Source organism: Camellia sinensis, chromosome 4 (genome assembly GCF_055761805.1).
Source record: "Camellia sinensis isolate YWXY chromosome 4, ASM5576180v1, whole genome shotgun sequence".
NCBI lineage: Eukaryota > Viridiplantae > Streptophyta > Magnoliopsida > Ericales > Theaceae > Camellia > Camellia sinensis.
Genome location: NC_138964.1, coordinates 61,196,671 through 61,223,493, shown reverse-complemented (window position 1 = coordinate 61,223,493; position 26,823 = coordinate 61,196,671). Strand labels below are relative to the sequence as shown.

The following is a 26,823-nucleotide window of genomic DNA, read 5'->3' as shown; positions in this document are numbered from 1 at the left end:
AGAGTGATTATGGACAAAACAGACACAACCAAATATTTTGGGAGGAATAGAAAACAAGGACGGAGAATCGAGGAGGACGTGAAGCGGAGCCTGTTTGTCCAAGACCTGGGTAGGGAGACGATTAATAAGATGGGCAGCGGTGAGAATAGTGTCGCCCCAATAGGGCTGAGGCACATTCATAAAAAAACACATGCACCGAGCCATGTCAAGAAGATGCCGATTCTTGCGTTCGGCTACCCCATTTTGTTGAGGGGTATTGGTGCAAGAGGTCTGATGGATAATGCCATGAGTAGAGAAATATTGTCCTAACCCAGAATCTATGTATTCCCCGCCATTATCAGAACGAAATATTTTGATAGTGGCTCCAAACTGAGTACAAATCATCTTATGAAAAGTGCGAAACACAGAGAAAACCTCACTCTTATCTTTCATGAGATATACCCAAGTAGCACGAGAAAAATCATCAATAAATGTAACAAACCAGCGATGACCTTTCACAGACAAAACACGAGAGGGACCCCAAACATCAGAATGTATTAATGAAAAAGGAATGAAACTTTTATTCAAACTGGGAGCAAAAGAAGCTCTATGTTGTTTGCCAAGTTGACAAGACTCACAAAGAAAGTCAGACACATGATGATTTGCAAAACTAGAAGGAAATAAATGCTTAAGTAAATGAAATGAGGGATGCCCAAGACGCCGATGCCACAGCCATAAATCAGCGGGGGTAGTAGAAGACGTGGTGGAAGAATAAGCAAGTTTGTCCGGTTGATCTAGGAAGTAGAGACCATTTTCTGCACTACCACTGCCAATCGTCCTCCCCGTGACAAGGTCCTGAAAAAGACAATGATCAGAAAAAAACGTCACACTACAATTCAAATCCTGGGTAAGACGACTTAAGGATAACAGATTAACAGAAAACTTGGGAACATGGAGAACAGAAGATAGATGTATGGTAGGAGTGACTTGGACTAAACCTTTTCCAGAAATGGAAGAAACAGTACCATCGGCAATCCTAACTTTGTCCTGACCTGAAGTGGGCTTATAGACAGAGAAAAGATCAGAGGAGCCAGACATATGATCTGAGGCACTAGAATCAATAATCCAAGGCAAAGATGTATGACACAGGAAAGCACAAGGAGAAGATGATAAGTTACCTGAGCGGGCAAAGGACGAGGAAGCGGTACTGAGAGCAGTAGAAGATCGGCGGTCCAACAATTGGCGCAAAGCATCCTCCAGCTCAGTATCAGAAGCTTGGGTAATAGAAGTAGAATTAGAATCAAGGGTATCAACGGCACTAGACTGATGAGCCCGGGAATAGGAACCACGTCCTCGAGATTGGCCGGACCGACCTCCTCGAGAACCAGACCGATCACCTCGACCCCCGGATGGAGTCCCATGAAGCTTCCAACACGTCTCACGAGTATGCCGCGGCTTCTTGCAATAATCACAGAATACAGACTCCTTAGCAGCAAACGGAGGAGGCAGGCTGAGGCCATCTCGAGGAGTAGACAGTAATGCGGAACGGTCAGTAGAGACAGGGGACATCATAGCAGACCGACGACTCTCCTCATTTTGTACATAGGCAAATGCCTCCTGAAGTGAAGGAAGAGTGTCCATACTCAGAACTCGACCCCTAACTGGATCATACTCCACATTTAGGCCGGCCAAAAATTTAAAGACCCATTCCCGTGCGATGAACTTCTTGTACCCGACAGAATCAGCAGGGCAAACGGGCTTATAGTCTTCCAGGTGGTCAAGGCGTTTCCAGCCGTTGGTGAGGAAAATGAAGTACTGAAGGACAGTCTGCTCCCCCTGAAGTGAGCTCTCAATAGATCGGCGCAACTCAAATGCTTGTGAAAAATTTCCTTTGCGGGAATAGGTAACAGCCACAGCCTCCCAAACGTCCTGGGCAGTCTCCATAGACAAGTAGCCCTCACCAAGTTCTGGAACCATCGAATGGATAAGCCAACTCATAATCAAAGAGTTGGTAATCTCCCATTGATCATAACCTGAGTCAGTGGTACTAGGTGCCTGTATCCTGCCATCAACATACCCCATCTTCCCTCTGCTTTTCAAAAACATAGTCAAACTTTGAGACCATGCTAGGTAGTTCTGACCATTAAATAGAGAGGTGGTGATTTTCAGACTAGGGTTGGGGTTCTCAGTCATGATAGTAGGTAGAATGGGACTCTCACTCTTTGGTGTTTGAGAAGAAGGGGACACACTGGTGGAATCTGTCATGGATACAATACTACCAAACCCGCAACAAAACTAGTGGAAATCACAAACCCGGAAGGTGGTAGTGAGATAATAGGCACAATGACCACTATAAAGACATAACAAAATTAAGAAATCATTTATATATATATATATATATTGATTTATTTATGTATACATGTATTTATATATAAATATATATAACAGGCTATATTTATATATATATCAGGATATATATATATATATATTTATATATACCAAGGCTGAGATCATACCACAGTGAGACAGAGGCTGAGGACGATGACGACGAGCGACGAATGACTGGAGGAGATCGACGAGCTAAGGAGCTGACGGCTGAGTGACGATCGACAGAGGAAGGCGAGGAGATCGACGAGGTGAGGGAGACGACAGAGGAAGGCGAGGAAGACGAGCTGAGGAGATCGATGAGGTGAGGAAGACGAGTTGTCGGCTGAGTGATGATCCACCCAGGTAAGCTTCCAACCCTAGAGTGTTGTTGGTGTAAGGTCTACCAACGAGGGTGAGCCGAAACCCTAGAGGTTCTGCTCTGATACCATGAAGCTTGAGTAACCAGCTTAGGGTATGATAGAATATCACCCCCTATTTATAAATGAAGATTAGGGTTTACAAGAAAGTCAATTACAAGATAATCCTTGAGGGCACAAAATGATTACAGACAGACCTTAGTGAAACTTTCGGCTAATATAATATGCTAACAGATACGCCAGAATCCGTTTTTCTTCTTAATAACAACAGTGTTGGATAGCCAGGTAGGGTAATTCACTTCGCGGATTGCTCCGGCCTCCAGAAGTTTGTCGACTTCGGCAACAACGGCCGAAGTATGCTCGGCTGCAAATCGGCGGCTCTTCTGGATGACGGGCTTAGCCTTTGGCTCAACATTCAAATAGTGTTGTGCCACGCTGGGGTCCATGCCCGGTATCTCATAAGGCGTCGAGGTGAATACATCAAATATTGCCAAGTAGGAATGAAATCAACTCTTGGCGGTCATTGGCGTTAAGATGAGTGCCGATCAGGAAGAACTTATCTAGTTCATTTGCAAGTCCAATCTGATCAAGATCCTCGGTCGCCTTATCGGCGGGAAGTTTCCCAACGTCTTCGAGGCTTTCTCGGTCCGGAATTTCAATGGAGTTTACTTCCACCTCCCTTGGCTTTTTGACTGAAGCAGTAAGGTAGCACTCCTTTGCCGACTTTTGAGAGTTGCGAATTTGCTCAATGTCGTGTTGTGTTAGGAAGCGGAGTAGCTGATGGTAAGTACTTGGTATGGCCTGCATTGTGTGCAACCAAGTTCTCCCCATGATCAAGTTGTATGGCGATGGTAGTTTTACGACCAGATAATCCACGTCGAGTGTCCTAGTGCTTGTACGCACCGCAACCCTGACCTTGCCCAGAGGGTATTCGGGATTGGCATTGAAGTCGAACAGGGGGTATTCTACTGGCAGTAAGTCTGATTTTGTGAAGCTAAGTTTATGAAACGTCTTATAATACATTATCTCTGATGTTCTTGGTCAATCAAAATGCGTTCAACAACAAATTTGTTTACGCGTAACTCAATGACGAGAGGGTCATCGTGGGGAAGGATCAACCCCTCGAGATTTGTGTCGTCGAAGCTAATCTTGCTGGTCTGATGAGGCCATTTGGTTGGTGTGGACGGCTTGGATGGGCATGGTTGAGACTGCTGAAACTGAATCGTATGGACGCTGTTTGGCGACGGAAGACTATATATCATATGAATCACACCCAGTGGTGGTGATTCTTGGCGCAGAGCCACTGCATTGGGTGTGTTGACCTTACGGGGGAGGTATTGAACCAGTTGGCCCTCCTGCACCAGCTTTTCAAGATGATCCTTCAAGGCATAGCATCTGTAGGTTTCGTGCCTATGGTCCTTGTGGTATTTACATCGTCAATCCCTTCGTCTTGCATCGGGGGGCCCAATCATCTTGGCCTGCCACTTAAAGAAGGGCAGGTGCTGGACTTTGAGGAGTATCTTGCTGATTGGCTCGGTCAACTCGGTATATTTCTTGTGAGACTGCCTGGGGCGCCTGCTCTCCACTTGATATTGCTTGCTCGATTGGCATGAATCCTGGTCCCTCGATCAGCGTGGCTCTCGGCAACTTTCTCGTTTTGGCCTGCTTCGTAGCTTGGGGCTCTTTTTTGGCGGGGCTACACTAATCGGTTGTACCAGGGTAGGTGCTGCCATTTCCATGACCTTGTGACCTGCTTTGATGCGGAGGGCATCGTCCTCCACTTTGCAATACTCCTCAACCTTCTTCATTAAGGCCTATACGGTTTTAGGAGGTCGCCTTGTCAACGAGCTCCGAAGCGGACTATCAGGGTGTAAGCCCGTCTTGAAGGCGGTGATGGCCATGGAGTCATTGCAGGCATCATCAACCAGGTTGAAGCATTCTCAATGGCGCGCCGAATACTCACAAAGGGTTTCTTCTGGCTTGATTTGCATCGCCCATAGTGAGTCGGCTTGCTTAGGCTGAACCTCATTGGTGATAAATCTTGCCCAGAAGGATTTTTGGAGCTGATGAAAACTTTTAATTGAGGCCGGTTCGAGTTTATAATACCACTGGACTACCAACGGACCCAGGCTACTTGGAAACATGCGACGTATAAGCGCCTCATCGTCAGTGTGCAATGTCATTGCCTGCCTGTAATGGCAAATATGATCTGTAGGATCCGATTTACCATCATACAACGTAAATGTCGGTGCCTTGAATTTTTTAGGCAGGATGGCCCTTGCAATTCGTCATGCGAAAGGATTATGTCTATCTTCCTCGTTTGAACCGTCACCTTTTCCTTGTCTGTGTTGCACATATGAACTCCCCTCAGATGAGCTGGAAGCACCAGCACACCCCTTTTTTCTGGGTTCTTGAGTTGACGAGTCGGAGGCGGTGCTACAATCGTGTCTCCGATGTCGACGTAATAGATTATCCTTTTGTTCTGGCGACCGACCCCGCTCGTGATGTGGTGTGGTCTGTTGAGATTTGGCCAACTCCAGAGCCAGCTTTTTACGTAAGCGTTCGTTGTCAACCGCCATCTCTTCCGGTCGTTGTTCATTTCGTTTTGTATGGTCCATTATCGTCTGCATGGTTTCTTGTATCGAGGTTGAAGGTGAAGATTGAGTTACTAGATCGAAGTTCAAAGCTCTTCGTGCGGTGATGTTCTTCAGGCCAAACATGGTTCTTGGTGTAACATCATCAGCAACGAATGGAGGATCATCTGTTAAGTTTGTCATGAACGCGCTCGAGTATTCCCACAGACGTCGCCAATTGTGGTGTAGTGGATTTAGAAATACTTTCTCATCCAAAACAAAACCCTTTACTCCTCCTCTCCTTTCTTTTATATTGTTTCCTAGGGACCCTCAAAGGGACCACTGCTTCCTTCTGGGCTTTGACCTCATTCTTGGGCCTTCTATACAGCCCATGGGGTACACGACTTTGATGGCCCTTTAACTTGGTTTTACTCGGCTACGGCCCTCCACTGGACTTGGCATGGGCTGACTTGTTTGCGACCATGGATCTGGTATGGGCCGCCGACTCGTACTCGGCCAGTTTATGACTCAGAGTCTCATATATTCGGCCACCACAATTCCTAAATAATAATTGTGTCTTCTGTCATAATATTATACCATTACAATATAATTAAATGTTTAGGACGTGTCCACATTGATAGAATACAAATGATCACACCAGAATGGTGCACCCTCCTACATCCTATGACTACCCTTGGCATAGAAACTTCCCACGTAGGCTTTGTCTAGTATTTGAGTTTAGTTAAATTCAAACACAAACACAATAGACACAAACAACCTGTTACAAGAGATGATACAACTCTGTGTAAGAGTTATGTCTGTTGCTATGTTACCAAAAAACGCTAATACCCTAGGAAATTACATTTTGGTACGCATGTTCTGAAACATGGTACATTTTCGTCCCAAAATGATAAATTTAGTGATCCGAAGCGATCTCAAAAGTTTTTTTCCAATATATTTCTTTGAATCTTACCTTAGAAGGAAAAAAAAAATCAAATATATGAACTAAAATTTAGGGTAAATTAAGTTTTTTCAAGACATAAACATAAAAAATGGGTCATAGTTTTCATAGAAATGATTTGCTACATGAAAAAAAATATAAGAAAACAATTATTGGATACCTAATAATTAAAAGAAAATTAATCTAGAAGTACCTTAAATTCTTAAATGTAATATATATATATATATATATATATAAATCTACTCCTATCGTTCCTCATTTTAGAGAATGTAGCGTATCTTGTTCCCATTCCATGTACCAGAATGATCCACGCTGTAGGTAACATAGGTCTGTTGCCCAAAGGGTGCCTAAAAATATATAAATAGATGCATCAAGCATGAGCCTATATCTTAAGATTTAGGGTTTAGGGAAGTATTAACCCTTGGACACACCTCCACACCCACACCCACACCCAATACTTGTACTTAAGTCCATGTGATCAAACTACTATCGTTGTCCATTTGTCACACTTTTATCCATTGATTATCCTATATTTATGGTAGGCTTAGTAGCAATGGCTTGACAATGACTGTTTGGACTAAGTTACTTTGTGATGAACACATCAAATGCAAGTTTTGAGAAATGCATGAACAATTAACTTTTTCCTTTTGGGATAAAGCCAAATGGGCAGGGTGCAAAGACTAGAGATATTTAAGATATCAATTGCATGCAAATTATATATATAGCATGAACAATAGTATGACTACTATTAGTGATTACCAAATTCATTATAATGCGACTTCTGATGTACTAGTTTTTAGTTGTTTTTTGGATGTAAGACATATTCCTCTACCTATGAACCTTGAATGTGCTGAGATGTAAAGAATTTTTTTTGTATTAAGTGGTTAAAATTTTCTGTATCCAATTGTAATTTATTAATGGAAAAAAAGTTCTTATTGAACATATTATAATTTTGCACTGATTTGAACTTTTATCACCTAATGTTCTTTTCATATGCTATTATGTCGTTCAGCTTCAAACAAAGCTACAATGAAGAAGGGGGAACCTATAGATAATCTTTTCCATTCATATGTAAATAGGTCATTGGGCATGATTGAGTAAGTATATTTTGTATTAGTTCACAATCTTAAACTATTTTATTAATGCAAACATCAATAACCATTGAATGTTCAAAATTGTTTAATGCTTAAATTTATTGATTCATAACTTATAGCTTTTCATAATTCGCAGTAGGAAAGTTTTGCTCTTAATTTGTTCATCTATAATGCGAAACCAATGCTTTATTTTTCAATTTCTGCTGTGTTGGACACCCATGATGGTTGGTTTCATGTTTCATAATGGTGAGAATAGATTGATCACCACTCCTGTTTAGAAGCCTGCGTCTGGAAAGGTATTATTTGATATAGAGAGATTTTAAGGCAGAATTTGGGCTAGATTTTGGTTGGACAATGTGAAACTGATTTCCATACTTGTAGGAAATATTGTTTGTAAATAGTTCATATATGTCAAGTTTTAATTGGTGAATCACGTGTTACTTTTTGTTTGTTCTGGTGTATTGAAATCTAAAAACCCGTAATCCAAATGAATGGTTTGTTTCCAATTGCTCCACACAACAACACATGTTATGTTTACACATGCAACACAAACACGACATGGACATACTGATTTTAAAAAATGCATGACACGATAAGTGAGGGACACAAAAGCACATGATTTATATATGAATATATCATTCAAAGATGATAAATAAATACAACATACACTAATTCTTCTAAATGTATTTTGTTTTTCTTTTATCAGTGTCTCGTAAGTTATTTTGTTCAAACTTATAATTAGTTTTGAGTGGGTTTAAGCAAGGGACACTTGTATCCTCCAATCCAAGTGTCTAAAGCTTGTTGAGGTCTAAAACAAAAGTAAAAAAGTAGGACAAATTTAGATGAGTTTGGACGCATATCAGGAAGTGTCTGGTGAGTGTCGATGTTCGACACAAACACAATATGAACATGCCACCTTCTTAGAAGTGACTGTGTTCCTTAGGTTTTAATTTTTATTGTGAATAATGGAATGTGCAGTGGTGATGCTTTGGCTATGCCATGCTTATATTTAGGGGTCTAATTTTCATACCATGCTATTCTTGATTCCTGTTATATTTTCTAAGAATAATTGATATGCCCGCTTTTCCTACCTTTTTTAATAATTCTTTTGCACATAGTAGGATGTTATTATCTCAAAAGATTTTTGTTTTATCAACATACTATGAAGATTGAATGATCCTTTTCATTATTATGAACCTCAGACAACACATGTTGTCAATCTAGCTGCCTAGGTCTTTAGTTTCACCCATTGTAACTGGCCATTTGTGTGCCCTTCTATCTGTTGCAGCACAATTACCTGTTTTATAGGTTATAGGTTAGCACATACTACCATCTTTCTATCTTGGTTTTTACCTATGTCACTCTAGATGATGAGTGTTGCTGATGGCAAAATTTTTCAATAAATGGTATCTAAGAAGCATGGACATAGACACATGACATGACACTGACACATTGACATGAATTTTTTTTTTTTAAATATAGGACACGACACGTGAAGGACAGGTGCAAAATATAAAATTTTATATATTTATTATATATTATATGTGAATAAATAATTATTCATGTAACGCCCTCAAAATAACAATATTAATCCATCAGATAAGACATGCATTTACAAACAAACCAACCACATTCTTTTATTTATTAGAGTTCCATATACATATGTATTACATGTTAACATCAAAACAAAATGCCCTACGGGCTTACAGCTTTCCAAGTTAACACTTGGTTACAACAAAAGGTACTAACTCGTTTACACATTAAGCCCTTGGCTTGAAGTTACATGTAATACATCAAAAGTTAAGCGACAAAAATATGTCCGCCTCTAGCCTCCCAGCTATGTCCTTGGAGGTGGCATGCTTCCTGCACCTGAAAATGATATTCCCATATAGGGTGAGCCACAGCCCAGTAGAAATACACTAAACCAACCATGAACAATGACTAAAATATTTGCAATTGATAGATGGCCAACACTGATACAATCACATAAATCACATATTTATGTCATACGACTTATGAGTCCACGTTTCCTTTCATTTTCCCTTTTTCAACAGATAAGCATGCTAGCTCTATCATCATTTCCACAGATATGTATAGAAACTATATCCCACATTCAGATAAGCATATAAGCTATATCCACATTCTCAACAGATATGTATAACAACAATATCCCACATTCACAGATAAGCATATAAGCTGTATCCACACATCACAAAGATAAGCATATAAGCTCTATCTTCACTTCTAGACAAGCATAAGAGCTGTATCTACGGAGTTCATCCCCTATCTTCTCCCAACATTATCCGGTTTAGAGGTACATCCCCTATCTTCCCCTAAACCGCGGAGTACATCCCCTATCTCCTCCTCTACACATAACGTATACAAACACAATGGTTCTATATACAATCACCCAATACATACAGTTAATGTATTCTATCAACCGTCAAGTTTCATGACACATTTCATTGATTAGTTTCAGTTTGCCTAATCATCATGCATTGTCTACAACAATCACGACTATCCTCCACCGATAGCCCAAAGCAATTATTTCTAAATAGAAAATAAATGCACAAATGGATATTCAATCAACATTTCATTTCCTCATTTCTCACCATTAATTATCCCAATTAATCAAACAATGTAATTAGGTCAATTCCCATAATTAACATTCCAACCCTTAGGTCCCATTCTCATCAATGATTTAACATTTATTCCATTTCTCTATTCCAAACATGCATCTAGGTTTATTATGAACCAAAACCCCAACTTTTGTAAAATTACACAAAAGCCCCAAACTTTCACAAAATTACCAAACCAACCCCAACATCTCAAAATACCAAAATTTAAAGACAAAATCCATAGAGAGGAGTAGGATATCCCTACCTCGAAGTTTGAGCCAAAAAGGAGATGAAGACTCGAAGATCAACTTGCTCCAAATCCAAACTTTTTCAGATTAAAACAAAGCTCTCAATGCCCTCTATCTTTTTAACAAAGGCCCTAGGCTAGAATCACACTCTAGGGAGATCAATTCTTAGAGAGATTATAAGTGTAGAGAGAGAGGGTCTCGGATTTAGGTTTTGGATCAAAAAGAAAGTGAAAAAGTGATGTTTAAAATCGCTACTGTCCGCTGATATAAAACACGCTCGCTCGAGCGAAGCCTTTGTCGCTCGAGCTACCAGACACAGAAACTCTCGCTCGAGCCAAGAAACTCTTGCTCGAGCCAAAAACTCAAAAGTGCGCTCGAGCGAAGGAATGCTCGCTCGAGCCAACAACTCAATCCCTCAGGTCTGCAACCACAAGCACGCTCGAGCGACAGACCCCACGCTCGAGCGAAGAACAAACCAGACCGCTCGAGCCAAGAAAAGCTCGCTCGAGCCAAGAAACACAACTCTCAGGTCCAGAACCAGACGCAACACTCGCTCGAGCGAAGCCACCCTGGCTCGACCCACCAGACACAACTCAACGCTCGCTCGAGCGACAATCTCCTCGCTCGAGCGAAGGTCCAAAAATCTGGGCAGCAACACTAGACTCCCAAACACAACCAACCTGTAACAAACCTGCCCAACACATCCCAAAACTCAATATACAAAGTAAAAAGGATGCAACGAAGATAATAAACAACCACCAACATTCACGGACACATGTCCGGATCACTGTACAACAAGGGTAAACCCGGGATCGCTATAATTCAAATGCCATATATATGAATATTTTAATGCAAGATAATTTAAATGAGGAGAATAGATATAAACTTACATTATTTTTGTTTTATTATTTGATTCTAATTTTTTTATTCAAATTTGTAATGTGTTTCATTTGTGTCCAAGTTTTGGGAAGTATTTAGAGTGTCGTGTCATGTCAATGTCAGACCTCGGTGTGCTAAAACAATTTCCTTGTCATTGAAGAGAAATAATTGCCGGAGCTGATTTATGTTCATCAATACCTCATTATGACAATCTATGTCTTGCATTGCTATGAAGTTACTGCTTCTATAAGATCAATGCTATATAGACTTTTGACTTTGATTTGCAGAAGATCAAAACATAAAAAAGGTTCTTATATTTTTGTTTATTTATTTTTTTGTTTTTACCATTTAACGTCTCCTTTGCAATGAGTGATTATATATCATGAAATTGGTTAAACTTCAGGTGGATAGGTGTTCAAGAGATTGATGTAACACTACTAACCCAAGCCAATTTTATATGTGTGCTTGTGCAGTCCGAAAGGAATAGAGACACTTTGTTCAGATTTGGGAGTCGATCATACTGACGTCAGGATATTGATGCTCGCTTGGTATGTCAGTTCTGTTGACATGTAATATGTATATGACCAAAACCAATTTTAGTTCCAATTTCTCCTAATTCTGCTTAATATAGCTGACAATCTGCATGCAACAGGAAAATGAATGCCCAAAAGCAGGGATATTTTACACAGGCAAGTGCATTAATTATTACAACCATTGCCCCTACTATTATTATTATTGTTATTGTTGTTGTTATTAGGAAAAATACTACACAAACTAACAAATCTTACTAACTAATGTGTCATGCAATAATTTGGATCTGAAATAGGACCCACTTCAATAAAATGGAAGGTGTCACATCAGTGAGTGAGAAAAAAATTATAAAATTTGTTAGTTTATAGCATTACTCTTATTATTATTGTCATTATGACATTTAAAATATATATATATATATATATTTTAAGACTACTATTCTGTTGGTATAATGTAAAGGGTAAATTACACTGACCTCCCCTGAGGTTTACCTTAATTACAGGGACCTCCTCTGTAGTTTCAAAAATCAAAAATAACACTGACCTTCCCTACTTTTGAAAATAATACACAAATTCCCCCTTCTGTTACCCATCCGTTCAAAATTAAGTAGATTCTGCTGATGTCATCCATAATTATTTTGCAAATTCCAATACTACTCTTTGGCCATTGTGGAGTTTATGTTGATCATCAACAAAGAACAAACAGATTCAACATATCAAAGAACAAACCGATCAAAAACCAAGATCTCATATAAATACCAAACACAAACACAAACACAACAAATATATATATATATAGAGAGAGAGAGAGAGAGATTTAGAGAGAAATGTAGATTAAGGAGGAGGCAAATTTACAAAATTCTTCATCTGGGTTCTACTCATTGTTACATTTAAGTACTTGCCCCCTCTGTTTGCAGGCAAAGTCCCAATCTGGGTTTGCTCATTGCAGCATATTCAAATCAAGCCCTCTTTGTTTTTCTCTCATTTTACGGTTTTTATAATTTGGGTCACTCTATTCTTCTAAGTTCTTCACACATCTCCCTGTACATTGTTTCCAACAAAAATTTACAAAATTCTTCACCTGGGTTTTACTCATTGCTACATTTAGGACTTTCCTTTGTTTCTAGAAAAAATCCCAATGGGGGTTTCTCTCATTGCAGCATTTTCAAATCTAGCCCTCTTTGTTTTTTCTCTCATTTTAGGGTTTCTATAATCCCACTCACTCAGTTCTTCTAAGTTCTTCACACATCTACTATTACATTGTTCCCAACAAAAATTAACAAAATTCTTCTTTTGGGTTTTGCTCACTGTACCAATTTCTAATCTGGGCTTACTCTACATTTTTCTAAATAGGAGACTCAATGTATCAATATCCAGAAGAAAAATGCTATCCACCACCACCAACACCACCACCAACACCAACAATGGCGGCTCCAAAGACCAACTCTCGTGCCTCACTGGAAACCCAATCTACGATTGTTGGCGATGCGACCCAAACTGGGGCGGCAACTGCCAACGACTCGCTGATTGCGCCATCGGGTTCAGCCAAGTAGCCCTCGGCGGCAAAGGCGGCCAGATCTATGTTGTCACCGACTCCTCCAATCACGACCCTGCAAACCCAACTTTGGCTCTCGATGACTGCTCTGGCTCGATTCCTCTGTTGCGCTAGTTCCTCAATGATTCAAACCCATATGAGGTTAAAAAGTGCCAACCCATACCCAACCTCCCCCCTTATGCTCTTTGCAAAAAAAAAAAAAACTTCTTTCAAAGGCTTTTGGGGAAGGGAAACACAAATAGTTAGAGAGAGAAAGTGTGAGTGAGAGAAGTAGAGAGAGACAGAGAGGCAGAGATCGAAGCCCTGACTTCTTTCAAGCCCAGCCCTGAAACCCTAGCCGAGATTGAAGCCCTGACTTCCTTCAAGCTCAACCTCCATGACCCTCGGCTCCCTCAACGGCAGGGACTCCTCCATGCCCTCAGCTCCCTGCGACTGGTGCGGTGTTGCTTGTTACAACAGTCGAGTCAACGAGCTCCGCCTCCCTCACCTCCAGCTTGCCGGACCACTCTCAACCCTAATCGCTAACCTGCTCATGCAGAGAGAGAGAGAGGAAGCAACGATTGTAGGAGAAAGAGAGAGAGGCAGAGCACACAGAGACTGAGAGGGAAGAGAGATGGAATGGGTACAGTGATATATGTGTATATATATATATGTATAAGATATGTATGTGTTTTTATATATTCTCTCTCTATATATAGGAATGAATGAGAGGGGTATTATGGTCAATTCTACTGTCAAGTTAACGTTGCTAAGGCTCTTTTAACGGGAATGGGGAATCTGTATATTATTTTCAAAAGTAGGGGAGGTCAATGTTATTTTTGAAACTACAGGGGAGGTCTCTGTAATTAAGGTAACCCTCAGGGGAGGTCAGGGTAAAAACATAAATTGTTTGGATGGTATCTAATTTTATCTAATTTCTCGGATGTGACTATCTAGAAAATTGGAGAATATTACAATATAGGACCATGAAAAATACTAAAATACCTATTTGAACTGTATATGAAAATATGTACCAAGAAAGTAGTAGAGCCTTGCGGTAATAGATGAGTATATGTATGTTCAGTTTCATGCATATACGTCAGCACAACTAAAAGGTAGTGGAAAAGCCAAACAAACAAAAGCTAAATCCAAAAGCCCATAAAAAAGTTTTCATATTGTAGAACAAGCCGTCTTCTTTTTGTTCATATGCATTATGGGTAGTCAAGGTAACAGCTACCGTGATTCTCCTCTCTGCATCCATAATACTATGTGTGGATCTTGGATTTTTGGGGGTAATGGTGTTGGTGTATATGAGTTGGCAATTTCCATGGGCCAATTTTGAGCTTGGTTGTAATGGATTGATAGGTTAGATTAAGCGTTCAAATGTGTTGCGGTTTGAAGATTGACATAAGCTATGCAGAGATGACTACATACTCATAATAGATATATACTGCATGAGCCATTAGTTTTTATTTCACAAAACTGACCTATTTGACTCATTCCCAGTCCGGGTAGGTTTTGGAGTAAAAAATTTGCAAAAAATAAGGCCAAGGGGTAAAATCTGAGGGCCCTGCTTGAAGTGGCTTGTACTTGAGCTTTCTCCACAGTGGTTTATGTTTTATGGCTTCCAGCAGGGGAGCCCAATCCACTTGGCGCAAATGTGGATGGTCAACTTGGCATGGATATTTCAAAATGTGGAACTTGATTTGCATTGAATTTAATTCTTGATGTCATACCTTTGTTCTCTGTTCTATATATTTATTTGTTGATAACTGCCCACTTATGAAGTGTGCAATTGGTCGACTAGTTTTATGCTGTAATATTTCTGCTCTGTGTAATTATCTTGTTTGTGTACCCATGGAAGGACTAGTCTTCGTCATCACTTTTCTTGAGTATTCTATTATATTTCTGTTCTGGAGATGGATGAAAATCCAGTTAGAAAATACTCTTAAAATTGATAGTTTAAATTTCCTTCTTTGTAACAGGATGAGTGGCAAAGAGGCCTGAAAGCTCTTACTGTTGACACTGTAAATAAATTAAAGAATGCACTCTCGGAACTAGAGAATGAGGTATTTTATTCTTGTAGTTTTCACCTGGTTGATTATTGATGATTCCATGATGATGAAGACTTCTTAATAGTGCTATTACTGATCATGTACTGTTTTCTGAAAAGGTTAGGATGCCTCAAAATTTTGCAGATTTCTATTCTTTTGCATTTCAATACTGCCTAACAGGTGAGCTTTTAGACTTGTCAAGCACGTGTTTAAGTGAATGGAAGTGCACCCTATTGTTTCATGACATTATCTTGTTTCAGCTTTGCGTTTGATTTAAATTTTTATTATTTATTTATTTTTAATTTTGGTGGCCGTTGTTTCCCTCTTTCAGAAGATAAGCAAAAATGGATAGATGTTGAATGCATCTGTGAATTGCTAGATATTGTTATGGGGTCCCAATTTCTGTCCCAGGTTGCCTTATTCACCAAGTTTTTAAAGGTGGGCAGCACTTATTTCTTTCTACCCACATGATTCTTAGGTTTTTACAAAACAACTTTTAATTTATTTTTTTTTTGGGTCTATGACATGATTCATTTTGTATTTTGTCTCACTATCCCTGTTCGATTAATTGATAATGGCACATTCTTACCATCTCTGTAGTTTTGTTGAATTAATAATATATTAATGACTTTGTTGTACATGTAATTCGACAAGTTTGAATTGCTTGTGATGTTATTATTGCAAATTTATGATATTAAGCATATTAGAGTACACGTGGAAATTTATTGTTGATGAGTTTTGTAGAATTAAAAATATGATGTAATGACATTGGCAATAACTAACTGAATAACACTACCTAAAAATTGCTACAATGGATTTCTTACCACTAGACACGAAGGTAGTGGGGCCTCTATTAATAAATACATGTAGGCCCCATTGCATTGGTGTCTGGTAAGAAAATTGGTAAGCAATCCATTTATGTATAGCATTCCTCTTTAGAGAAATGCTTCTTGATCTTGTGAATCATGATCAACATCTTAATTATAATGTTATCCAATGATTTGATTTGTGATGTTTGGACTTGATTTTTGATCAGATCCAGAATGATTATAAGGTGATTAATATGGATCAATGGACAAGCTTTCTGCAGTTTTGCCGTCAGGTATCCCGATTTTTCAGTTTTACCACTTATTTTACTTTGCACTTTTGTTTATTTCTGTTGTTCAGACTGCTGTACAATCATTTTTGTATCTATTTTGGTAGGTAGATCTATATATTGAGCTCTTTCGCTGAAAAGCAACAATACATAACCAAAATTTTTGTCTAGAATTTCATTCAAAGTCAATTTCATTCTAGATATAGTCCCCCAGTACTCTATTAGAATCTGAGCCACTTTTATTTTGGGTAATATTATGGACGAAGTTTCTGGGTATGTTAGCTTTTCTTTCACTTCGCTGAAAGTACCTCTCATTAGTAACCTTTTGTGCAACATGATATGGCACTGGCATTAATATTTTATGTGTGCCTGTTTGTTTCCCACTTTTTTAGGGGTGTAAGAAAAGCCAATGTAACTGAATCGATTGCTCAAAACTGACCGAAATTTTGGATTTCGGTTTGTTTTTCATAACGTATGGTTTGTTTCGGTTTTGAATTTTTTTCCACCGTTACAAACCGAACCTACTAAAATATTATATTTAAATATTTTTATATTTTAATTCTTTGAGCATTACAAGATAAGTGACCAATATAATACAATTTTTTTGTGATATAGGGAGTTATACATTTATAGAGTTACATTCATTCTTTTTCTTTATTTATTCGCAATGACCTCATGTAAATCCCTCTTCTATGCCAAACTGACAAAACTGAACCATATGATATAGCTTGTGTTGGTTCCTCAATTGTCAAAACTGAGAGGTTCAGTTAGGTGCTAAACTTTCCCTCAACTCTGACCGAACCGAACCATTTATCTACACTTTTTTGCAATTTCTCTAGCTTGAAATTTTAGAACACATGCTTTAGTACTTGCACTTAAAAAGTTAGGATATTTTTTCTTTTTAGCTAGCTTTTCTTAAAAGTGGAAACAAACAGGCTCTTTGACTACATTAGATGTATTATTTCTGTTATTTTGAGCCAGTTTCAGTTGCATTTATGAAGAGTTCTTTCCTCTTACTCTTTCCTATTTATTGCAGATAAGCTTTCCAGACCTTAAAAATTATGATACAACCGAAGCTTGGCCATTAATCCTTGATGATTTTGTCGAGTGGATGAGAGAAGAAAAGCTAGCCACAACAGAATCTTAATACCATTTCTATAGATTATAGTGCTAATCAGACGAGGTAATCATAAAATCCCCATTTCCATTTGTTTTTCTTTTCCTTCTTTTCCACATCATTTAGCAGTTAAAGTTAATTTACATGTGCTCAACCTGACAATCAAAAGATTTGTATGTTTAAACAGGATCGACCAATTGTAACCGACTTTGTTGTGGTTGATCTGTTTGCCCTTTGCAGGACTCTGCCAAAACCTTTCGAATGGACGTTTTTGTGAAGACTACTCGATTGGAGCTCTCTCTTGTATGGCAAACTACTTAAAAATTCTTCATATAGTTTTTTTTTAAAAAAATATCAACTCCTTGGACAATTAATTGGTACCCTCCCATTTCTATTTTATAGTTTAAGGGAATTGATTTATTTTAAGGTACAGATGAATAAACATTAATAGAAAGAAGTAATTGAAATTCAAATTATTAGCTTTATTTCCTTGTTATTAAATTACAAACAAAATAAAAATAAAAAAATAATTTCCAGAGTTTGACTATTGTAACAAAATAAATTGAGTTTTTAATTTTATCATTTAAACTCTAAACTTTTGATTTATTTTTAAAACCTAAACCATTTGCCTATTTCAATTGAGTAAAATCGAAGGGAAAATAAGTATGTTATTAAACTCAATGAAAAAGGGTATTTTAGACATTTTATGTATACCCACATTGATTTTAATAGCTAAATTACTCTTTTTCTATCTATTTTATTAAACAAAAATAGGTGAATCATTTAAATTGAAAATAAATCAAAAGATTAGGATTTAAATTGATAAAATTAAAAACTTAAGGTTTGTTTTGTTATAAAGCTCAAACACTAGGTTTTTCTTGTTGTTGTCCCTAATTATTATTTTTTTTTTGTGTTGGCTAAAAGAGGATAGGAGGAGGTGACCAGGTTATGGCAACCTTTCTTGGGTAGGAAGAAGATCCTTCCCATTGGGGTACCGGACGTACCGGGCATGAAGGGTCTAGACAAGCCTAAACTTGAGTTGCAAGTGCTTTTTCTACGTGCGGATCCTCTAGAAGTGAGGGTTGTCTAGAGTTTGGTAAAGTGATACAAAACGATGTTTTGTTTAAAATAAAAGAAAAGAAAAGAAAAGAAAAAAGAAGAGTTGAACGAAGAGAGAGAGAGAGATAGCAGGCGTTAGTTTTTCATCAATAACCTCTCTCGCTGGCAGTAGCTGCCTCTTTCCCACCCTATCGACCATTGTCAATGTCTACCCCACTCTCCTTTGTTTACGCATCGAATCCCAAAAACAAGAAAAAGAAAAAAGAAACACATGCGCACAAAATGAAGTGAGAGATTGCTTGAAACCATTGTCGGGAAACCATCACCGAAAACCACCACTACACCGCAACATAACCCTCTTCTTTTTTCTCCTTCTCCGCTGCTTCCTTTTTTCATCCTCCTCTTCTTCTTCTTCTTCCCTAAACCCTAGATCTGCAGTTTTCTCTCTCTCTCTCTCTCTCTCTCTCTCTCTCACACACACACACACACGCTCACACACATTATCCCTTCTCTCTTTGTTTTTTTTTTTTTGATTCGGTGGGTGGCTGGAGGAGGGTGGGGTAAAGATTGGCTGCGGTCAGCGGGGTGAGAGGAGGCTGTTGGCGGCGAGAGAGGTTGGTAATGAAGAACTAGCGTTGACAATCTCTCTCTTTTTGTTCCTTCGTTTCCCCCCTCCCCCCGGTTCTTTTTTTATTTTTTGGCCTTAAACAAAGCAATGTTTTTTTTTTTTAAGAAATAAACAAAATGATGTTGTTTTGTATAAAATATCGTTATTTTGTATCACTCTACCAAACTTTAGATAACTCTCACTCTAGAGGATCTAGACGCGCTTCATCTAAGCGAGTTAAACCGTAACTTGACCCAATCCTCATCAAAGGGGCATATAATGGTTAAGGAGCCAGTGGCTCTAGAGTCTCGTGCTCCCAACAACCACTAATGAGACTCAAACCCATTACTTTATGTCCACCAAATAATTTGGAAGAGCATCTCTAATAGGAGAGGCATTTGGACTAGACATTTTGTCTAGTATCATTATAAAATGGAGCTCCAACAGGGCAAGCAATATGATGAATATTTTGCCTCATCGTCTCTTATATGTGGAGAGCCTTGGAGGGCATGCTATCAATTGTAGAAGTATAGGAGATACTAAGTACACACTGCCCTCCTTTTTTTTTCTATAATAATTTTTTTTAGCTTATTTAAATTATTTTTGCTTTGCAAGTTGCAAGCGGAAGTTACATCAATCACTTTAATGCAAAATAAAAAATTAAAAAAAAAAATTAATTTCATAACCTGCACCTTGGTAGGTGGCTTGGTCTTTCCCCCTCCTCCCCTTTTGGTACAGGACTTGGCCTTTGATGTTTAGCTACTTAACATATCTCAACATAATTTGGTAGAAAATTCTTGGAAAAATTATTGATAAATCCCATTTAGTAGTGTTTTAACCCAAGAAGTCTATGAAGGAATTTTTTAACCCATTTAGTCCTATGTATGTATAGTTTTATTCCACAAAGTCTTTTTTCTTGATTTACACTATTTTCTTGGACACTTATGCCCTTATATTTAATTTTGATACCCTTATATATATTTTTTGAACGGTTAGCAATTTTATGATGTGAACATTCATATTTTAAAATTCACATTGGTAGGAATGTAAAATTGGCCCGTGAGCGGCCCGAAACCCGTCTGCGAGACGAGGCGGGCCCGACCCGTTGACAATGTGAATATTCACATTGACATGTTAACATTCACATTAATAGGAGTGTAAAATTGGCCCGTGTCCCGTGGCGGCGCGAAACTCGCCCGTGGCCCATGGGCGGCCCGGGGCGGGTCCGGTCCGGGCCGTTGACAATGTGAATATTCACGTTGACATGTTAACATTCACATTGATAATAGTATAAAATTGGTCCGCGGCCCATGGGCGTCCAAAAGTCCGCCCGCGGCCCGGGGCGGGCCCGGCCCGTTGACAATGTGAATATTCGCCTTGACATGTTAACCTTCACATTGATAAGAGTATAAAATTGGCCAGCGTCCCGTGGGCGGCCAAAAGCTCGCCCGTGGCCCGGGGCAGGCCCGGCCCGGCCCGTTGACAATGTGAATATTCACATTGACATGTTAACATTCACATTGATAGGAGTGTAAAATTAGCCCGCGTCCCATGACTGCCCGAAACCTGCCCACGGCCCGTGGGCGGCCCGGGGCGGGCCCGGCCCGTTGACAATGTGAATATTCACATTAACATGTTAATATTCACATTGATAAGAGTATAAAATTGGTCCGCGCCCCGTGGCTGCCCAAAACCCGCCCACGGCCCGTAGGCAGCCCGGGGTGGGCCAGGCCCGGCCTGTTGACAATGTGAATATTCACATTGACATGTTAACATTCACATTGATAAGAGCATAAAATTGGCCTGTGTCCCATGGCTGCTCGAAACCCGCCCACAGCCCGTGGGCGGCCCGGGGCGGGCCCGGGCCGGGCTATTGACAATGTAAATATTCACATTGACATGTTAACATTCATATTGATAAGAGTATAAAATTGACCCGCGGTCCATGGGCAGCCAAAAGCCCGCTCACAGCCCGGGGCGGGCCCGGCCCGGCCCGGCCCATTGACAATGTGAATATTCACATTGACATGTTAACATTCACATTGATAAGAGTGTAAAATTGGCCTGCAGCCCGTGGGCAGCCCGAAGCCCGACTGTAGCCCGAAGCGGGCTTGGCCCGACCCGTGACAATGTGAATATTCACATTGACATGTAAACATTAACATTGATAGGAGTGTAAAATTTGCCCGCTGCCCGAAGCTCGCCCGCGGCTCGGGGTAGACCCGACCCGGCCCGTTGACAATGTGAATATTCACATTGACATGTTAACATGCACATTGATAGGAATATAGAATTGGCCCGCCGCCCCTAGGCTGCTCGAAGTCCGCCCACGGCCCGGGGCAGGCTCGTTTGGATCCGGGCCCGAGCATGAAACTCTTTTTGGTTGAGTGTGGGTTTTACTTAGAGCTCGCTTAAGAATTGATTTTTTTTAATATGCGAAAAACGTATAAAAAATAGAGAGAATAGTTTAATAACTTGTAGTGACTTTTTGATTAAAATCTTTATTTCCCAAACAAGCCCTTAGAATCAATGCAATATAATTTCCACAATGTTTTGGATATTTTTATTTTATTTTATTCTATTTTTTAGTCGGTCTAATTATTGCAATAGATAGGTCCAACATTGATGACTAGAAAAGCATGTCCCAATCCAAAATTTATAAAGTATGTTCGAAAACAAGAAAGCTGGCCAAAATATATATATATATATACTAATATTAATATTAAACACAACATTTGCTAAATCTAAACACAAATCTCCAAACATATTTGGACGAAACAACATAGAATTCCGATAGAAACAGAGTCTTTAATCAATCAACATCGTTGTATATTGGTAAATTCACTATTCTTGCAATGAACAAAATCTAATGATGGCCGGAAAAAAATTTCTGTTATTCTTTCTGGCCATTATTGGAGTTGCAGGCAATGAAATTGCCTTGTGTAATGCATCAATACCGATGTCATCTCCACCCTATACTTCTAAACCACCCAAAATTACACCGCCATCGATGTCTCTATTTTCTCCTTCACCAGCTCCATACGCACCAGGACCGGCCCCTGCTCGTGCACTGCCCTCTGGTGGCAGCAAGGGTGGATATTGGCCTTCATCGATAGCTGAAAGGTTCCCTCCATCAACAATCCCTACTAAACACTTCACTCACCTCTTCTATGCCTTCGTTTTGCCCGATGCCACTAGTTACCAACTCTTTGTCACCCCGCTTGACGATCAGTGGATGGGGAATTTCACTGCCACCCTCCATGCCCAAATGCCGCCTGCAAAAGCATTCCTATCCATCGGAGGAGGAAATTCAAATTCTTCAACTTTCTCCAACATGGCAAGCAGCCACGACACCCGTGCTGCCTTTATCAAGTCAACCATCGACGTGGCTAGAAAGTATGGTTTTGATGGCCTTGACCTTGATTGGGAATTCCCACAAAACCCAGAGGACATGTCACGCTTCTCAATGCTCTTCTACGAGTAGCGCACTGCCACTAACAAGGAATCGCTTGCTTCTGGTAAGCCGCGACTCCTTTTGTCTGCAGCGGTCTACTTTGCCTCCAACTTCTTCTTGGCGGAGATTCCACGAACATACCCCAGTGGCGCCATTAAACACTTCCTAGATTTTGTGAACCCAATGTGCTATGATTACCATGGTGCTTGGGACCCCTCAGTCACCGGTGCTCAAGCGTTGCTATTTGACAAGTCTAGTAATCTTAGCACTAGCTATGGTATTTTGACATGGGTTGAAAATGGCGTGCCACCAGAGAAACTGGTGATGGGGCTACCAATTTATGGTAGGACATGGAAATTGAAGGACCCAAATCAGAATGGAATCAGAGCTCCTGCAAATGGGACAGGACCTGGCTATTTAGGGGTCATGAAGTATAGTGATATTGTGGATTTTAATTTGTCAAACAATGCCTCTGTTGTGTTTGATGAGGAGACCGTGTCGACGTACTCGTATGCAGGAACCAATTGGATTGGGTATGATGACACGGAATCGATCAGCAACAAGGTGAACTTCGCTCGAGCGAATGGCCTCGGAGGATATTTCTTCTGGGCAGTTGGATTTGACAAGAACTGGACTATCTCTGAAGCAGGTAGGTTGCATAACATTGCTTAATAGTAACTATATTAACTATATTTTAAGGTTGATATATAACTATCATATTAGAGGACTAACCATAGGCATAAGAAATGTTATCTAATAGATCGGACGTTAGAACCAAATCATTTTCTATTAGATTGTGTTTTGTTTATGTGAAATACTGTGAACCCTTGAAAAAAGAAGTTTGATAAATTTTTTAACATTGGATAAGGGAGGATAAGTTATCCCGGTGAAGATGTTTTAGTTATTCACAAAATATGAATTAAATAAGTTAAATCCATTATTCTTATATCAAATATGACCTAAAAAATCAGTTGGGTGGAGAGTACTATAATTGATCCAAAAAAAAAAAAAAAAAGATCTTAGAATGATATCATCAAAAACTGTTATCTAAAATATTTTAAGAAATTCACTGAGAGAGGTTGGATGTATTTTAAATCAATTTTATAAAAATATTGAAGAATTAGCTATTATCGGTGGATAGAAAAACTGAGAAAGATGTATTTTTTGTAGCATTTTTGTAGCTAAAAAGAGAATATTTAGAATGATTCCAAATAACTATTTTTTGCATACGTATTTCAAATCCATCATGATAAATTTCTTAATTACAATATTGAAATACATAGATAAACTATCATATCTAAATATGAGCTATTCTTCCCTTGAATGAATAATTCTAAATTCATGCATTTCAAATTCATAAATACAAACGGAGCCTAAATGTTGTGTGTGATGCATGTATGACAGCTTCCATGGCGTGGGACTATCAAAGCTGAACAATGGGGAAGAGTTTGATGAGGGCTAAAGGTTTTAGGGATAACTTACATGAGGCAAACAGGGACCCTCTCTCTCTCTCTTCCCCCCCCCCCCCCCCCCCAAGTAATAATCTCCAATTTGATTCCTTATTGAAGTGTGTCTAATAAGGAGAAAACAAATTGTGGTCCGTATATTACATGGTTTGAATCTTCTAAATTAGAATATTTTTTGAATTCATTTCAAGGCTTTTAATATAATTTATTAGTTGATTCTAAAATTAGCAAAGAATTGAATTTGGAGTTTTACAGTTTGTGAAAATTACAGCACCCAAAGATCATTATTGATTACCCATATGAAATAAAGGAAAATGTTTCAATACTCACGATTTTTTTATGGTAAAATATATTCAATTTTATTTTCTTATGTGGCAATGTTATTTTCATAATTTGAACTTATGATGGAAAAATCATAGTGTGCAACTTTCCTTTTCTTTTATATATATGAAAATTCTATATATATATTGATGTAAAGTAATAAATGACTACACATAAAGATATGATTGAGTAAAAACACTACAACATATAAGAGTTTTACAGACTAAATATTTTGGTCTTTAAAAGTGAAAAATTTGTTGCAAAAGACATTTAAGGACCAATTTCTATCATCGGAAGGGTAATCGCTAAAAGGTCGTCTCAAAAAGTCAAAAATAAAGCTTTTAGCGACAAAATTTTAAAAAGTCACTAATAAATAGATTTTTAGGGACAAAATAATTTGGTCTCAAAATGGTTTATTTTTTGAGATAAAAAATTTGGTCCCAAATAGATAATAATTCATCACTAATGTCCAATTCTTGTTGCTAAAAATATAATAACTACATTTTTTGAAACAAAAATATTTTGTCCCTAAAAAATAATTTTGTTCCTAAATTTTGGTCCCCAAAACCTTAATTTTTTGTAGTGAAAATAAAAAAAAAAGTTTTAAATTGGTGTGACTCGAACCTAATTACACAGTTTGATTTATTTATGGTTTGATTTGTAATTTTTTATAATTATAATTCTGGTTTAATGTTGCATGATTTTCTTTTTTGATGTTGTCTCAATGTTTTATGTAGATTGATTTACTTTTAAATCGGACCAAACCAAATTATACTCATCCCTAAATAAAGTATATACTAAAACTTTTACTATAAAAAAAAAATGTGAATCCCAATTATTAGATGGTATCGTTCAAAAAAAAAAAAAAAAATTTATTAGATAGTATAAACTCAATGCGTGCATACCCAACGTCCACCAAAAAAAAAAAACCAATGTTGCCACCTAGGGTGTGTGCATAAAATTATAAAGTATACTGTGAATGTTTGATTGATAAATAACCAAATCGTAGTTTGGACAATTTGGACAATTTCAACTTGTTAGTTGATTGAAGAATAATCTTAAATAATTATCCAATATTTGCATAATATATAATATTAATTTGCACAATATTTTATATATATATATATATATATATCATTATATTTTTCATATACTGTATATAACATTAACTATTTTTGCATAATATTTTTTTATATATATAACACTAGTTTGTAACAAATTCCACATGGTAAATCTCTCTTACATTTGATTTTTACTTTAATATTTTATTAGAGGTAAAATAAAATATATATATATATATATATATTAACTGTAACAGTGCAATTTCAAAGATTGATTATAAATTTAAAATTGCGGATCAAACTAACTAATGGTTAGCTGGTGGATCGATTTGGATTGAGCAATTTTAATGAATTGAACCATATTTTACATAGCTTTAGAGGAGTTTTTTTTATTTTTTTAAATATTAAAAAAAAACAATTTAGAGAATTGACCCACTTTTCAAACTATTTGGAAAACTAACCTGCTTTTTAAAATCGCATTTTGAAAATACAATTTATGACGACATGGACTTCACTTTTCGAAATTGCATTTTCATAATATACAGTTTGATCTTGATTTTTAAAATAGGTAAACTATAATTTACGGTTTGATCGTGATTTTTTATAATTATTATAATTCTGGTTTCATGTTGCATGGTTTCCATTTTTTATGTTGTCTCAATGCTTTATGTAGATTGAATTCCATCAATATTTTTTTTTTCTGATAAAAAAAAAAATTGTGGTTCAGAACTGAACCACCCCTTTTAAGCACAAACATACATACATAAAATTTGTTACGTATTGTAGACACTTCTGATTACTATTCCGATTGTGACATGTTATTTTGTTTTAAGTAAATTGTGAGTAATATTTGTAATTATGTTTTGAATAAAAATGACAACATTTTTAAGAATTATTGTTTTAAACTGAACTAAACTAGCTTTTATGTGTTCAATTTAATTTGATTTGATTATAAAATTTTCATAATTTGATTTGGTTTATAAATTTCGTAGGACTATGTGTTTAATTCTTGATTTACTTCTAAATTGAACCAAACCAAATCATACTTGATGGGCATGACGCACGTGGCCCAAGAAAGCTCAACCAACAACTGTCTTGGGTGGCCCAAATGGTCATTTAGTTGTGGCCTAGTAGGTGAAACTCAACAATAGACCCACCAAAGAACTTGCTTTGGTCCAGGCCTTGTGGCATTTGGACACCTATTAGATAGGAAGTTAGTCATGTGGCAGACAGAGATCTTATAGAGTTATTGAGTCCAGATATCAAGTATTAAATGAGGCTGTCATGGCATTAAATGCAACAAGATCTCTCGTTCCCTAGTATGGTGAAACTGCCATGACCGACAGCGAGTAGACCATAGACTTTCGGCAAATAAGACAGCTTGAATGGATAAGGAAATGATCGGTAAAAGATATAAGGAGGCTTGTA

At 38.1% G+C, this 26,823-nt stretch overlaps 1 protein-coding gene and 1 pseudogene across 3 annotated transcripts in view; both read left to right on the top strand.

Annotated features, from left to right (window-relative positions):
• Positions 1–18,471, top strand: part of LOC145824671 (uncharacterized) — a 28,398-nt gene extending 9,927 nt beyond the window's left edge. Inside the window, exons 2-11 of one of the 2 annotated variants that reach the window (XR_014366617.1) lie at positions 7,270–7,354; positions 11,570–11,644; positions 11,749–11,785; positions 15,146–15,229; positions 15,334–15,394; positions 15,546–15,652; positions 16,251–16,316; positions 17,347–17,493; positions 17,668–17,730; positions 18,352–18,471. Coding sequence is in view for 1 of the 2 variants with exons in the window: in XM_082925032.1 (XP_082781158.1) it covers positions 7,270–7,354; positions 11,570–11,644; positions 11,749–11,785; positions 15,146–15,229; positions 15,334–15,394; positions 15,546–15,652; positions 16,251–16,316; positions 17,347–17,457 (626 nt within the window). In the remaining variant the exon portion in view is untranslated. Of the gene's footprint in view, positions 1–7,269; positions 7,355–11,569; positions 11,645–11,748; positions 11,786–15,145; positions 15,230–15,333; positions 15,395–15,545; positions 15,653–16,250; positions 16,317–17,346; positions 17,494–17,667; positions 17,898–18,351 lie in introns of those variants that run through there. The other variant, XM_082925032.1, reaches the window with a different exon arrangement.
• A 3,484-nt stretch (positions 18,472–21,955) lies between these two features.
• On the top strand, positions 21,956–24,056 carry LOC145823350 (class V chitinase CHIT5a-like; annotated as a pseudogene). The gene is made up of 2 exons (XR_014365631.1): positions 21,956–23,196; positions 23,952–24,056. The product of XR_014365631.1 is annotated as a class V chitinase CHIT5a-like (transcript).
• Positions 24,057–26,823: the final 2,767 nt, after the last annotated feature.